The sequence below is a fragment of the Macrobrachium nipponense genome, chromosome 2 (assembly GCF_015104395.2).
Source record: "Macrobrachium nipponense isolate FS-2020 chromosome 2, ASM1510439v2, whole genome shotgun sequence".
NCBI classification, from domain to species: domain Eukaryota; kingdom Metazoa; phylum Arthropoda; class Malacostraca; order Decapoda; family Palaemonidae; genus Macrobrachium; species Macrobrachium nipponense.
The window spans coordinates 128,948,259-128,964,320 of NC_087201.1; the positions used below are offsets into that span (position 1 = coordinate 128,948,259).

Below are 16,062 nucleotides of genomic sequence, written 5' to 3' on the forward strand. Positions count from 1 at the left end.
TATTATTGCAGGTACCGTTAACAATGGAATGCTGCCTGCATGTACCCGATGGGTAATATAAGTAGGCATAATGAAAGATAGTACAAAATCTGTGATGGTATATATATTTATGTACAAATACACACGATTTTACCTCTTGTACATTTAAGTTGTAGTTCATTGTCTTTACTTCTACTTTTCATTCTGTCCTCCAATAACCTCTAACCTCTGTAAAATCTTATAAAACCACATGTGATGCATTTATAAGTGATGGTTGTGTACACTTAAATTTTTAGCTATGACCTGGTCCAGAGTCCAGGTGTATATGTATTGTTTGTGGCTTATATGTTATCTTATCAGTTTGCATTAGTAAAATGGTTTACCTTCTTTAATTTTATGTACTTACCTTTCTTATAATTTTCACTCTCCTTAAATTAGTTGATTAACCTTGTAATTTTCACTGATCTGTTACTTCTTGACATTATAATTATATATTATATATTAAGAATATAAATTATTTCTAGGGGTGGTGATGGTGTGATTCGTGAGCTCATCTTCAGACGTCATCTTACACTATCTATACTCACAGAGCGCCGAGTATTTGCGCCATATGGGCTTGAAGGCAAGTTTGTTCTATCTTATATAAAACCAACTTTATTTTATCGATTTTATCTTTTTTGTAATGAAGAATTTTCCCCGACAACAAAGTGACTTGTGTAAAATGAAATTGTTATAGATTTCATTTACAGAGCTCTTTACTATTAAGAATAGTCTTCCGTTATCAAGTATAACAAAATCATTGCCTTGTATACCTTAATGCTTTGGTTCACAGCAGGTGACTATATATGTATAGTAAAAAGAGGATAGTGCTACCATAGATAGTGAAAGATTCCCATGAAATACAGTTTGACAAATCCTATACTTATGTATATGTATGTACTCCCTATACGGTTTGAAAACTCCCGCAAGTATACTCTCTTTACAGTTTGAGTTTTGCTCTTGAATTAATGTTCACAGAGGTAAGGGAAATGTTATCTTCAAGCAGTTATTTATATTTTCAAAATATTTTTTTATTTTGTATTGTTCAGTAGGATAAAATGTTGCCTTATATAACAAAATATCAACATATTTTCAAAGACATTGAGTAGAGTAAATCCCCTGCTAGGATGACATTATGAGAAAAGAACTATACTTAAATATCTTGTTAACCAGGCATATTTAAGGATGTAGACTCTCAAGAGTCTAAGCCATGTTGTTGACTGTGCCTACACGTGATGGTTGTCCTCTTAAGTGGAGTATGGCATAAGTTAAAATTCAGATACCCTTGTGGGAAGTTAAGAACCATCCCAGTGCGAGTCCAAGAGTGCACAGTAGGATGGCAAGGGCGTGGTCTGCATGTTCAAGTGGGCATTCATGTGTAGGGGAAGATAGTTCAGGGATGAGGAGCAGGAAGGTGACACCGATAAAGGAGCCGAAGTATCCTTTAAAGATGGTGAGCAAAACAAAGTGAAGTGGCAAGACAGTGCAGAATGAGGAGTTATCCCCCCCCTCTCACCCACCATCTCTTATTTTCTTTCAGCTGCTGTAGAATACAAATTTACTGCAGTCCTTGGTCCTTACTTGTTTGTTGAGAACCTTGGGAGATTACTACTTGCTCATTGCCGCTTAACTGGGAGTGTGTTCTTGCTGCATGGTTCTTATCCATAAGGAGAAAAAACATTATGTCACTGCCAGGGATGTGGGTGTACTTGTGAACGGTTTATGTCACCCCTTTACATGGACCCTCATACTTGGAGGGAATGTAGTGTTTGGGATTTACCCCAGTCGGTTAGCTTAGGAAAGGGGAGGAAGAATGGTAAAAAGTGCTCACAAGCTTCGTTAAGAGGCAAATATGCCTCTGGTGACATCTTCAAATTTATCATCCATCTTCCATACCTCCTTTCTAGGAGGGACAACATTGTTAAACCTGTTCATGGCTTTTCATCGGAGCAACTGTTTTACCTTCCTACTCATCTGAAAATGACGTTTCAGGTACATGTAAAGCACTTCCATCATTACAGCACCTGTGGAAGATTTGGTCTACCCTGAATGTTTCAGGTAGCCCTTCTTTTGCAGCCAGCCTGCTTTGAAAATTGGGTGGATAAGGAGGATCTTCTGTTTGAATAAATTGTTACTGTGCCTATTCTATTTTTACTGGTTTTCTCATTGGACCCCCTTATTTGTGGGGGATGCGTACCAGACCCCCCGCAAATACTTAGAACCCCCTAAGAAAACACTTAAAACTGCCTATTTTGTTAGCTCAAACTCAAGAAGAACCCACTAAAAAAAATTTTAGTAGCTGATTTTTTTTAATAGTTTTATCACAAAAAGTGCATTTAATCATGAAATTCCCATGAAAATTCAGTAATTTGTAGGTATTTCTCATAGAAAAATACCACGAATACACGAATTACCTGCAAATAAAGAGTATAAAAGGTCCATAGAGAAATCAGCGAATATGTGAGTCTGTGAATCCGGAGTCCATGAATAGCGGGGGTCAACTGTAACCCACTGTATTTCACTTTAGCTTTAGGCATTTTCTACGGATAAATACAGATATATTTGTACATGTCCCACCAATTGAATGAAAAATTTTTTTCCAGGAGGGGATGATGGCAAGAAAGGTTTGAACATCCTGATTCGTAAATCTGGTAAGAAAATTCGACTTGGTTCTAAAACATCAGTGGAAGTGGAGAAAGGTGTAAGTATGAAAATAAATTGTAAAAATTATAATTTGTTTAATGTATACATTACCATGTTAATGTACAATTGTATTTAATTAGCTGATTTAAGGAAGACTTGAATTTTAATCATTGTCTACATTTTTCTTTAGGACATGTTCCAGTTATTCACTCCTGGGGGTGGTGGATATGGACCACTCAGTTGCAAAGCCACACGAGATTTGAAATCTGATTCACCTGCAAAACGACGACATATTGAACGTGGCAGTTTGTTTGACTATTCTAGAGCACAAGAATCTGTATAGGTTAATTAAAGAACATTGTAGTTCAACTATTCTAGAGCACAAGAGTGTGTATAGGAAAAAAAAACCTCATGAGTTGTTAGACTTAATGAGGAATATTTCAAATGCATTCTCAATTTAGTTGTACATCATTTGTGAATATAATAGTGAAATATTTTGTACACCTTGCATACACTTATACAAACCCTGACTTTACACAAGACTTACTTTCAGCATGAGCTGGAAGTGGCCTTTTAACTTAAAACAAGGTGGATATTAGTATTCAGCTACCAATGGAAGGGGAGGAATCCCTCCCATCCAGATAGTATGCATTCTATTTAGTTATTGGCTGCAAGGCGTGTCTCTTCTACTGCCTGCCGTTCAGCTTATTTCTTTATTATGATTTTGTTTTTTAAAGATAATTTTTGTTTTGACATATGGCCATATTGAAATAATGCAACAATTTCTACTCTGTTACATTAACAATATGTTATTTTCACCTTTCTTGGTGCATAGTTAGTTCTACAGAGTTATGCTATGTAGTGTTTTTCAACTCGGTTTTAGCATATGAGCCTTTCTCCTTAATTCCTTCTCTAACTAGGTTTTGCCTTTTTCTTTTAATGTAAACCCAGCTTGGTCTTAGCCTTGGTGTTTGTTCTGTACCATTTTTTCTATTACACTTCCTAGGAGTGAGGCAGCTGAGGCCTGTCTCTTGCCACCAACTATTGGCTCCCCCTTTCTTGTCATGAAAAAGTGGATGATGATGTTGCAGGTACTTTAAAAAGTTTCTATTTTAAATAAGTTGTCTCCAAGACCAGTAGCTGTTCTGTTTACAGTTCTTGCTTCCATGAAGGTCATTGGTGGGACTCCTATGAACATCTGGAACCAACCCATGTTCGTGTGAAAAGTGGGCATGTTTTGTCTCCCCTTCCCTGCTCACATTCATCCAAGGGGACTAAACATCTTCCTGGAGCAGCCAATGTCCACTTCCAGAAATAACCTTGTCCAAATGTACTGGATTATTCTCCCAGACCATTACGACCATTGTCGAGTGAGTGACATCTTTTCATGACCGTGTTCGTCCACGGGTACTTAGACATACAGGTAGGATAGGAAATTTAGTTTATTTTTTCTTACTCAACTTGGTTGTTCCTACACGTATACAAATCCTCGGTTTTTACACAAGGGAAAGCATTCCCATATATAAAGGTCTAATTGTTCCTCCTCAACCTTGGTGCTATCATAGGATGAAGACATAGGCCATGGCCACAAGAAGATCTTTGGAATTGCTCATATATATTCTGTGCCTCTCTCAATGACTTTGTTGTAAAGTTGGTTGGAGTCCTTTGAAGTTTGAGACTTGTGTCAGGTAGAAATGTTAGAGCTAGGATTGGTCCTCTCCTTTTTCAAGTCACCCTCAGAACAATGCATTCTGGAATCCGCAACCTAGCCTAGCCTAACCTGACCTAATTTGTACCTCAATAACCTGAATCCTCCTAGCTCTCCAAGCTGAGGATAGGCATTCTATAATGTTCTTAAGGAACAATTGCATGGTAGTTCCTTAGTCAACAAGAGGGGGGAGCTAGTGTCTATCATCTCAATTGTGGTATGGATGCACAGGTCTACAGCAGCTTCCTCAATACAGCAGTAAATCAGACACATTCCCTTAGAATGATAGATGTTTGACAGGCAAATTTGGTCATTAGGGTTGCTGTTAGCAACAATTGGGGTCTTGACACCTCGACATTTCAAAGTATTGTTTGATATAGGAAGATGATCAGGTTAGTCTTATTTCAACACCAAGAAGCTGTTATTGTTTGGCTCTGTCTTTACGGACTGCGGGCAAAACAGCCATCATCCTTACCATTGAAAATATCACTTCTCTGGTCACCAAAGTTTAGTAACGACTGGTTAGTACTTGGATAGATGACCTCCCTTTAACACTAGATGCTGTTGACTTCTAGGAGTAGCCTATCACATTCACTGTTAGAAATGTTGAGGTTAGTCAGTACTTGGATGAGTGACTTCGTAAGAACTTCATATTCTGTTTTGCAACTAGGAGATGTCTTCGCATCCATGATTCAAACCTTAGGTCTCTGACTTCCTGTTGTTCTGCCTGATTCATTGGGAGATCAACAGTGTATGAGCATTCCATTTCCAATTACCCTAAAGGCTACCAAGTGTCCAAAAGCCTTTTGTGTTACCACTTAAGATTTCACCTCCAAACTAGTGCTGACAAATTGTTTTTGGTTGTGGCTTGGCCAAGAAGTAGTGTCTAGGAGTGCCATTTCTTTTGACTTTGTGTATAATCAAACGGACACACTCCATAGCTGCTGACATGGTGGACAACAATACATTGTGGGTGAGATTTCGCAAGGTCAGGGATATTGGTTTGCCATTAGCACTCGGGAAGAACCCGTCAGACAGGTACTAAGGTTGGGAATACAGTCACAACAGACCATATTTGCTTCTGGGATGTTGCCCATAGATCCTGCCTTTTTCCCTGAGTTCTGTGGTAGCTACTCAATGTAGATCACCTAACTCTAGGGGACAGGTAGCATCTCTCCTAAGGTGTGCAGCTGCAAAGAGCTGTTGTGTGTGGGACTGGCCTCCTTACCTTCTCTTTTATACTCTTCTTAGGGATGGTTAGCAAACTTTCACATGCTGGACAGACGTGCAAACAGGTGTTCTAGATGACTCGGTACCCTGTCTACAATCTAGGTCTTTTTGGATTAATATATGCAACTCCTGCCCTCTCTCTATCAAGGGGGAGAGACTTAATAATGAACAGACCTGTTGGTTATCTTCAGCTTTATTGTTCCCAACAATACAGATTCATCCAAGCCCATCTTTGAATCAATGACATTACCTTCCATTTATTTGGAGGCCCAGAGGTCTGGCAGTTGAACATCACGCACATTCAACAGATCACAGGCATGAGTCTCTTTCGATTTCACATGACTAGGGAAGAGGCCCTGGGTGAGGCAAACTACAGGAGAGGCGCCCTGGTTGAGGCAAACTACAAGAAAGAGGCCCTAGGTGAGGCAAACTACTAGTCAGTCCAGGGATTTGTTCGGAATCCTCCCGCCAAGGAGTAAGTCTCCTATATGTAAAGTCGAGAACGTGAAGCATTCCTGGTCTGCGGACATGTCTCATTCTCTTACTAGAGACCGGAACCTTAGGAGTCAGTCTCCTTCAGGCAGTTCTCTTCAGTGTCGTTCCTTCTTTCAGGACTGTGCTTGGTTGTCTTTTCATGGATGTGTGCTTGACTTGTTGCACATCCACGCATGTGATTCATCCCGCAAACGTGTATGTGGTTCATCGCACAAGTGTATACATGGTTTGAGTCGGGACCATGTACAGGTTTCGTCGTGTGGCAGTGTTCCTGAACCCTCGGTTTCGGGATCTTCAGTATTTAGGGACTCCACTCCAACCAGTAAGGAACCTGATGCCAGACTTCCTAGGAAGCCTTGCCAATGCTGTTGCAGAAGGATGAGGATCCTGCCAAGCCTTCTTTTTCGCACTGTTGGTGTTTGAGCTTCCTTTGTCAGGCCATGCTTAGTCCATCTTATGTATGAACGCCTTGGTCTCGAACCGAGATGGCTCACTGCACTGCACTGCAATAGATCCTACAAGTTTCTTCCTCCTCCTCTTGTGCAGCATAGGAAATATTACTCCACTAATTTGGTGCAATTGATGTCCTGTCACCTACCATCTTCCAGACTGTCTCTTGGCTGGACTTGTGGCCCACTGCAATAGCCAGGATTGCTTTGGATCAAGCTGAGGGAGGTTTCAGTTCCTCCTTTGGTTAGCCTGTTGCAGCCTGGTGCGAAGGCTATTTCATATCAAGGCCACCTTAATGCAACCTTGTAGGCCAACCTCCTCCTGGCCAGGAGGGACACAGCCTTGTCGAAGGTGGTGGGGTCAGTAGACTCAGAGTCCTTGTTGGCTCTCCAGAATGGGGATCTCCTTGATTCTCATTTTCTTTTCCCTAGAACCGAGTTAGAAGATACAATCAACCAGCGATGAGTAGATACTAAGGATAGGCTGGTCCATCAGGCAGTTTCCAAGTCAGAGGCTTGTCTCGTCCTCCTTCTCTCCCTCCTCAGCTACAGACAAGATGGTCTTCTCCTGTCAAGTCATCCAGGTGTTTGGCTTCTGTGGGGGGTGGTCTCTCAGCCTCCTTCATAGCCCAAGACAAAACACAACAGCATCCCTTTCAATCCGGCCCCTACAAGCCTGGGAGGGGCTATAGAGAAAGGGGTAGCGGAGGTCGTTGATAGAGTGAGCGGCTCTCCCTCTCCATTGCCACAGGTAGGGGAGTAATTATTCTTCGGGTGGGATATCTACTACCCATCAACTTCTCCCCCCCTCTCTCGGACAGATCCCTTCTCAATCGGACGCATGCTTACGACTCTTCAAAGTATTTAGCTCTTCGAGGGGAAGTGTTGAAGATGCTGAAAAAGGGTGCAGTGGAAGAAGTACAGTGTCATTCACTGGGGTTTTAGTCAAATTTTCCTGGTTCTGAAAGCTACAGGCGACTGGAGACCAGTAATCGACCTTTCCACTTTGAATCACTGTCAGGAAGACTAGGTTCAGGCTGGAGATGCCCTTACAGTGTTGGCAGCGATAAGAGACTACGACTTCTTGCTGTCAATAGATTTGAAGGATGCTTATCTCCAGATTCCAATTCACCCTTCATCCAGGAAGTTCCTTTGCTTCACTGTGGGAGAGCAAGTTTTCCAATTCAAATCCTTTGCTTCGGGTTGATCACCGCCCCTCAGGTGTTCACAAGGGTCTTTGCCCTCATCTTTGACATGGGCTCATGTTTAAAGGGTGCGCCTGTAAAGATACCTCGATGACTGGCTGGTCTTGGCAAGCTCCAGGGAGAAACTACTTCAGGACAGAGACAGTCTTCTTCAGCTTTGTCAGGAGCTAGGCACAGTAGTAAATCTTGAGAAGTCCAATCTGGTTCCCAGCCAGAGAGCTCTCTATCTAGGTATGGCTATAGATATGGCAGTGTGGAGGGTTTTTCTGACAGACCAGATGTTAGAGGTGTTTCAGTCAGTGGCACGCTTATTCCTGTCACAGCCCGAACAGCCAGCTCACCAGTGGCAGGTCCTGGGGATTTTGTCTTCACTGGAGAAGCTGGTCCCTCATGGCCACCTTCATCTTGCAGAGACTGCAGTGGAGACTGAAGGACTTCTGGTCCCCAGCAGGGGATTCCCCTCTGCAGAGTTCGTCTGTCAGAGGTGACGGAAGACCTTCGTTGGTGGTTGGACGACTGGAATCTCTCAGTGGGAATCCCTCTGCGTTCTCCCCCTCCAGACTCTCCTGTTTTGGGATGCTCCCATCACCGGTTGGGGTTCTCATCTGGAAGATCTTGTCTCAGGACTTGGAGTGTGGAGGAGAAGCTGCTGCACATCAACATTTTGGAGTTAAAGGCAGCTTTCCTGGGTCTTCAGGAGTTTTGGGAGAGGGTAGAGGGTCATTCAGTTGTTCTGATGTCCAACAACACCACTGTGGTCGTCTATGTGAACAAGCAGGGGGTCCTGGTGTCTTGTCGGCTCCATTTGTTGACAGTCGAGTTGCACCTGTGGTCTACCGACAACTCAGTGGAGCTCTCTGCCAGGTACATTCCAGGCAGGAGGAATGTGGTAGCTGACAAGCCGAGTCATTGGAACCAAATCCTGGGCACGGAGTGGTCTCTGCATCAGGACGTGGCAGACAGGCTTTTTCACTTTTGGGGAAGCTTATGCTAGACTGCATTCATACTGTAGAGCGATAAGTGCCAGAGCGATACTTTTCTACGCGACCACTTTTGAGCGATATCTGCAAATGAATGACATACGTTGAACTGATGCAGTTAAGAGCGATACTCTAAAAATAGTTTGAAACTACGTTTTTAAAAATAGATGCATTTTAGTAAAAATTTCTCTGAAACTTTAGTAAAAATTTCTCTGAAACTATGCACTTAACTACTTAAAAATAGCATATAGTTTTAACACAAAATTGCTTTGGAATGATAGTAGTGGTTTAAAAATAGGTCATTTAAAAAAATTAGCAACCAAGTTTTAGTTAAGGGGGCCGGCCGGAACCCTTATATATGGTGGTATAGGGCGAAAAATGCAGTCGTGAAAAAATTCATGGAGCTTCATATGGCAATTGATAATACCTATACGAAATATTTCGTCAAAATTCCTCTTACTTTCGTAGTTACAGGGTAATTAGTTAACGTAACTTAATAAGCCTAAAACATTGATCCGTACAAGAAGATGCAATATTTCTTCTATTATCGTAAATTTTGATAATTACGTATTGTCAAAGAAATTAGGAGAAATGGCATCTGTAGACATTCCCTGAGTCAAGAAGAGAGACTTCAGTCAGCTACCAACCAAGTCCAACCATCAGTGCGATAAAAAACTTCAAGTAGTCTACATGTTCGATTTCACCTCTTGACATTCACTTGCTTTTACGTATGTTTATGTATGTTTCGGCAAGAATTTCATCATGCCAATGAGGAAAAGACAAGGAAAACATCTCGCTAACATACAGACGAAGAAAAATCGCTCAAGTATTATTACAGAATATCATAATATACGCATAGTTAGTGAAGAGAGAGGGGAGGGTTGCCTAGTAACGCCCCCTTCTTGCCTGTCAGCACACGTCACACTGTGCCCAAGGCTACGATCTTTGAGCAAAGAGATCTTCATTTATGATAAATAACATAGTTTTGGTTTTTTAATACCCAAAATGGAATATGAAATTCATAATAATCATGATTTATTAAATTGTCTGTGTAAAAAGAGAGAACACCGAGTTTCACCTCTGACATTCTCTTGCATTTACGTTTGTTTATCTTTGTTTCGGCAAGAATTTCATCATGCCAAAGAGGAAAATACAAGGAAAACATCTTGCTAACATACAGAAGAAGAAAATTCGCTGTAATAAGCCGAGTTAGTGAAGGGGAGAGAGAGAGTTGCGTAGGAAAGAGTGCCCCATCTTGCCTCAAGCAGTGCCCCAGGCTACGATATATGAGCAAAGGGATCATCATTTATGATTAAATTATGATAAATAAAATAGTTTTGGTTTATTAATACACAAAAAAGAAATGTACATTCATAATAATCATTATTTATTAACATTGTCTTTATAGAAATACAAAGGAAAACTTTGAACGCCCATATCTCAAAACTATACTTATTGACCTTCAAAATCTATCTTCTCACTTAGTTTTAAAGCTATAACATTGGAATTTGGTATATAACTCAGAAAGACATTATAGAACAATCAAATAGAGCCCTTTTTTCCAATTTTTGTTTCGTCTTTTTTTTATAAATTTTTTTCGCCTCATTTATAGGGTTTATTTTTTTACCATATTGAAAAATTCATATCTAGCAAAAAAATGACTTTTAGAAAAAAAACTCCCCATTTGATTGGATGTCTACATCAGGTCTATATATGGTAGTAATCCTAGGTCTTAATATTAAATATCAAGGGAGGAGATAGAATTTGAAAAATGGTTATTTTCAAGATAAATCGCCCTGGCGTCACAAAACCGAAGGTCAGAGGCGGCAAAAATCATATGCGGTTTGGAGATGTCCCAAGTCACCTTATTAAGTGGTATGAATATCAAAGTCCTGTCCTTAAAAAATGGCATTAGCCGGCCGGCCCCCTTAAACTAATCATATTTTTCATTTCATTCTGTTATACATTGAGATTTAAAAGTTTCCTCTCCACCCATCATGGAATTTATGAACAGCCTAAAAAGCAATGTGAAACGTGTATCTTTTAACAGACATCTGTACTGGAAATACAAAGAACACAAGACTACCATAAAAGGGATTTTGACAAAGAAAAATCTATTTCTGGGCAAGGGCCTGTGTCGCCCAGTGAAATGTCCTTTTAGCACACATTTCCAAAGTAAATTAATGCTAATATACCAGAGAAAAAAGCTAAAATGGAAATGCCAGAATATTCTGGCTCGCTCACCTTATTAAAAGGTGTCGGTATGGTTTCTGGGGCGAGTGAAACCACTACCACGGGTCTCTTACCATTTAGATTCATCCCTCTTCGAAATCCCTCTACCAGAGAGGGGCCGATGCAAGGCCCACTCCCAGCTACGACTACTACTAGCGCCCCCAACGCTACCACCAGCGCCTCTACCGGTCATCCTTGGAGTTAGCCTGTCAAGCTTGGGCCCTAGGGTGGGGTTATAAAAGAAGGGTAGGATTTCACTGGGCGACACGGGCCCTTGCCCAGAAATAGACTTTTCCTTCATCAAAATCCCTTTTCTGGGCTCAGCCCGTGTCGCTACATGAAATAGTACCAGAGAATTGGCCATAAGCTTGAGGAATGAGCAAAATAGATATTGTAAGGAACAAATAAAAAACAATTAAGGTTAATTATTATTATCAAAAATAAACTTATGAACTAGAGATGATTATAATAAAGGCTTAAGATTAATTACAGTAACTTAATATTAACCTTAAAGATAGATACAATATCATATAAAATTAATTCTGTTTAAGTAATCCTAAAATAAAAATAAGGAAACAACATAACTATGTACAACATGTGGCATCTAAGGCATAAGAAAGGCTACATGGTGGCAGAGCCGCAGGAAGGACGTCAGTGAGGCAGGTAGAAAGGAGATCTAGATCTAAGCTACTATTACTACTTAAGCAGTGTCAGGAGAAACTGTTTCCCGCTGCCACTGCTGGAAATTTAAGAGCTTCTAAGGACTTGAGGTAGTGACGTTTGAACACTGTCGGAGATTTCCAGCCTGTATACTTTTTCAGATCATCAAAATTCATATGTTGAAAATAGTTGACTGAGGTCGCTACTGCCCTAATATCATGTACCCGGGGAAAAGATTCTGGGTTGGCTTGTTTAATGAAATATAATATTTGCTGCCTAATTCCTTTTAAGGAAATGGTACCACCTCTTTCCCTCGTGAATAAAGGGCCTGAAGATCTTATGGCCGTTCTAGTAAGATATGCTCTTAGGGCAGTAACTGGGCATAAGGAAGGGTCCTGAGGAAGTGGGAGAATCTTCCAAGGGGCCCACCTCGCCAGTGGATTCTCATTTTTAGCTAAAAATTGACGATCTGGAGAAAGTAATACTTCTCCTGAAGGAAGAAACTCTATATGACCTGAGTCTCTAGATAGAGCCGACAGTTCAGATACCCTGGCTCCTGAAGCTAGGCTTAAAAGAAATAATGTTTTCCTCACGAGGGGTAAAAAGTCACATGAATCGTTATCAGTATCTGAGGCCAGTTTGAGAACATCATTTAAGAACCATGACACAGACTTAGGCCTCTCTGATGGTCTGAGCCTAGTACAGGCCCTAGGTATAGATGAAAAATAAGAGTCTGTTAGATCTATTTTTAAACCAAACTGGAAAATTTTCTTTAATGCTGATTTAGTAGTAGTAATAGTACTAGCTGCTAAACCTTTTTCAAATAATGATCTAAAGAAGGAAATGGCCAGGTTGGTTGTCATGGTTTGAGATTTGGACTTCCTCAGAAAAATAGCTAGTTTTTTAACTGCTAGGTCATATTGACGAAGGGTTGACACTCGTTTATCCGATTCTAAGAATAGGATGTTTTGAGGATCGATATTAGCATCCCTTTTTCCGCAAACTTCATGAAGTCCATAAAGTTAGGGTTTTCAGAATTCCTGAGGAAGCGAACACAGTCTTCATTTGTACTAGTTGGGATAATTTGGGATTGGGAATCCGTTGAGGTCGGAGTCCTAACTCCAATAGAAGTGGGAACCAATTGCTCTTGGGCCAATTGGGGGCTACTAGAGCAACTCGTCCCTTGAAGGTCCTGAGTTTGTTCAGAACCTTCAGAAGAAGATTCACTGGAGGAAAGATGTAAATCTTCTTCCATTGATTCCAGTCTATAGCCATGGCGTCCGTGGCATAAGCCAGAGGGTCCAGGTTGGGAGCCACATAGCAAGGAAGTTTGTGATTCGACTCTGTGGCGAAAAGATCCACCTGGAGCCCCGGAACTTGTTGACAGATCCAATTGAATGACTGTCCAGGGACCACTCCAACTCTAGTGGGACTGAGCGAGATAGCCCATCTGCTATCACGTTCCTTACTCCTGCTAAGTGTGTGGCGGACAGGTGCCATTTGTTCTTGGCTGCCAGTGAGAATATGGCTATCATGACATGGTTCACATGGCTTGACTTGAGCCTCCCCTGTTGATGCAGTGTACTACTACTGCACTGTCTAACACCAGCTTGATGTGAGATCTCTTGGCTGGTTGAAGTCTTTTCAGGGTGAGGAATACTGCCATAGCTTCCAGTACATTGATATGGAGCTGGCGGAATGGAAGGGACCAAGTCCCCTGTACTTTCTTATACTGAGAGTACCCTCCCCAGCCGCTTAGTGAAGCATCCGTGTGGATAACTAATGCCGAAGGAGGGAACTGAAGAGGAATTGACTTCGACAAATTCTTGACCTCCACCCAGGGGCGGAGACGCTTGCGTAATATCGCCAGGATAGAGGACAGCTTGTCCCGGGACCTGTTGTTTGCCCTTGAGCGCCAGACGCGGTTTATGTCTTTGAGTTTTGCTTTTAGCAGAACGTCCATTACTGAGGCAAATTGTAGAGAGCCCAGGATCCTTTCCTGGCTCCTCCGAGACGTTTGCTTGCACTTGAGAAATTGTCTGGTTGCTTTGGCTATTTCTTTTCTCTTCGACGACGGAATTGATAGTGTGTGAGAGTTCAAGTCCCACTGAATGCCCAGCCACTGAAAGCGAGAGTCCGGTGTCAACCTGGACTTGGTCTTGTTTATCTGGAATCCTAAGTGTTCCAAAAATTGGATTACTCTGACCGTCGCTTTGTGGCACTCTTTGATGTTTGTGGCCCAAACGAGTCAATCGTCCAGATACGCAACTAACATTATTCCCTGAGACCTGAGTTCTTGAACCACTGTCTCCGCCAATTTTGTGAAAATCCTGGGGGCTACACTGAGCCCAAAAGGCATTACCTTGAAGGAGAATGCCTGGTTCCCTAGTCTGAAACCTAGGAATGGGCGGAAGATAAGTTTAGATGGGACAAGTCTAGAATTATTCTTAGTTTGTTTGAGCCTTTCTTTGGCACACTGAACAAGCGACCTTGAAACTTTAAGTGCTTGACTCTTGACACTACTCCTTTCTGAAGGAGTTCTTGGGCATACTTTATCAATTCCGCTGTTGGTTGTTGATAGAAGATTTTGGATGGAGGAGGGCCTTTGGTCCAGCTCCATCCTAGGCCATTGGACACAATGCTCTGTGCCCAGCTGCTGAACCTCCATCTGTGACGAAAGAGGAATGGTCTCCCTCCTACCTGAGGGTTCTCACTGGCTCGGGGAAGGGCGTGTCCCGCGCCCTCCTCGTAAGTGCTTACCCCGGCTGTATGCTCTTCCGCTGCCTCTCTGGCGAAAGGCACCCCTAGCCCTGCTACCCCTGCCGAACCTGTTGAAAGGTTGAAAGGACTGGCCTTCAAATACTGGGTTGAAGGCCGGGGAGACAGCGTAGGAGGTGGAGGCTTAATTTTGAGGCGGCGTCAGCAGCAGAAACTGTTGCTGAGGCTGTGCCTTTGACATCGATGGTTGCGGCACCTGAGAGACCAGAACCGCCTGAAGCATTGTCTGTTGCTGGGGAGCCTGGAAAGGCTGGAATTTCCTAGGTTTCTTTGACTTCTTGGCTGATGAAGTAGACTCAGGTTTCCTTTTACTGGATAATCCTCAGCGAACTTTGAGACTCTGGTTGAGTCTTGTAGCCTCACACTGTACTGAGTTTACAATCGATTCTGGGAAAAGCTCAGCACCCCAGATCGAAGCAGCCAGTAATTTATTTGGTTTGTGACGGATGGTGGCTTCTTGCAGAACATGTTTCCGGCAGTTAGCCTTGCCACGATGAAGTCATACAAATCACATTGTACTGTGTGCAAATGTGATTTGGCTATCAGTTTAAACAGAGGTTCGTCACCATATGTAACAGCTGAAACCTCTGTCATGACCAGAGTATTGAGGGATCTGGATAGTCTCGTTTGGGCATCGAATTCGGCCTGAATGAGACTGTCTGGAAGTCTAAGAAGCCGCTCACTAAACTGAGTGATGGCACAGTCTGGTTTCAATTTCCCGACCGAAAAGGTGGCCGGGAGATCTGCCCATAGATCTTCCATACCAGGGAGGAGGAGTGATGTAGGCTCTGTTTCCTGGAGCTGCGGCATCGGCTCGTCTCTCATAGCGGCCTGCATGGTCAGCTCCGCCACCTTCGTAGTTAACGGGATGGGTGTTTCTCCGTCCACTACGAACATAGTGAAAGCACTCTTAAACGCTTGGACCCTGGTATTTACGCAGTCCCAATCCTCTAGGCTTCTTAGCCAGTCCCGTTGGGCTTGATCCCGGCCGAAGATTACCGTCTCTTTAGGGATCTTATCTTCTCTCCTCATGGCTGCTTCCGTAAGGCGGGCGTAACCGATGAAGGGGGGTTGCAAATTTGCTGGGTGAAACTCGAAGTCCTCAAGCCTTCGAGTTCCACAGTCCGCCAACGTCAGCATCCCGTCCTTGAAGGGGGCGTATGACGATATCCTCCAGGGATTGCTCGCCGTATAAGGAGGGAGAGTATTGTAGTCCGGCATGGCTTGGGCTGCCATACCAGGCTGTGCAAGACCTGTCGTAGGGTTTTCATGGAGACCTGCTATGAGGTTCTCCTGAGTGGCCAGCCTATCCAAGATGGCCCGGATTGAGTGGCCTGACTCCTCAAAGGAAGAAGAGATGTGGGAAAGCAACTCTTGGAACTTGTCCTGAACCAAGTTCCCTACTAGACTACCCATTTGCTGCATAATATTTTTTTTTTTGCAGTAAATGAGTCCGAGTCAAAGGGAGTAGGTTCTTGCTTCTCCCTGGGAGTCTTAGGACAGGCTCCTGTTGAGGTTGAAGGCTCAGGGTCAGGTAGGAGCTGAGCCTTGTCCCTAGAAGACTTTCCTCTGGATCCCTTTGAATACGAAGAAGTCTTGGGTTTTTCTCCTCCGGGATGGTAAGCCGGAGATTTCTGAGAGCCACCCGAACTAGACTTCTTAGA

General features: G+C 42.7%; 1 protein-coding gene across 1 annotated transcript; it reads left to right on the forward strand.

Annotated features, from left to right (window-relative positions):
- Positions 1–503: 503 nt before the first annotated feature.
- LOC135220987 (5-oxoprolinase-like) lies at positions 504–15,712 on the forward strand (the record flags this gene model as incomplete). The annotated part of the gene is given in 3 exon segments (XM_064258691.1): positions 504–601; positions 2,622–2,719; positions 2,852–15,712. Coding segments are annotated over 3 exon segments (349 nt in total), but the record flags the coding sequence as incomplete, so codon positions are not given.
- Between the last annotated feature and the right edge of the window lie 350 nt (positions 15,713–16,062).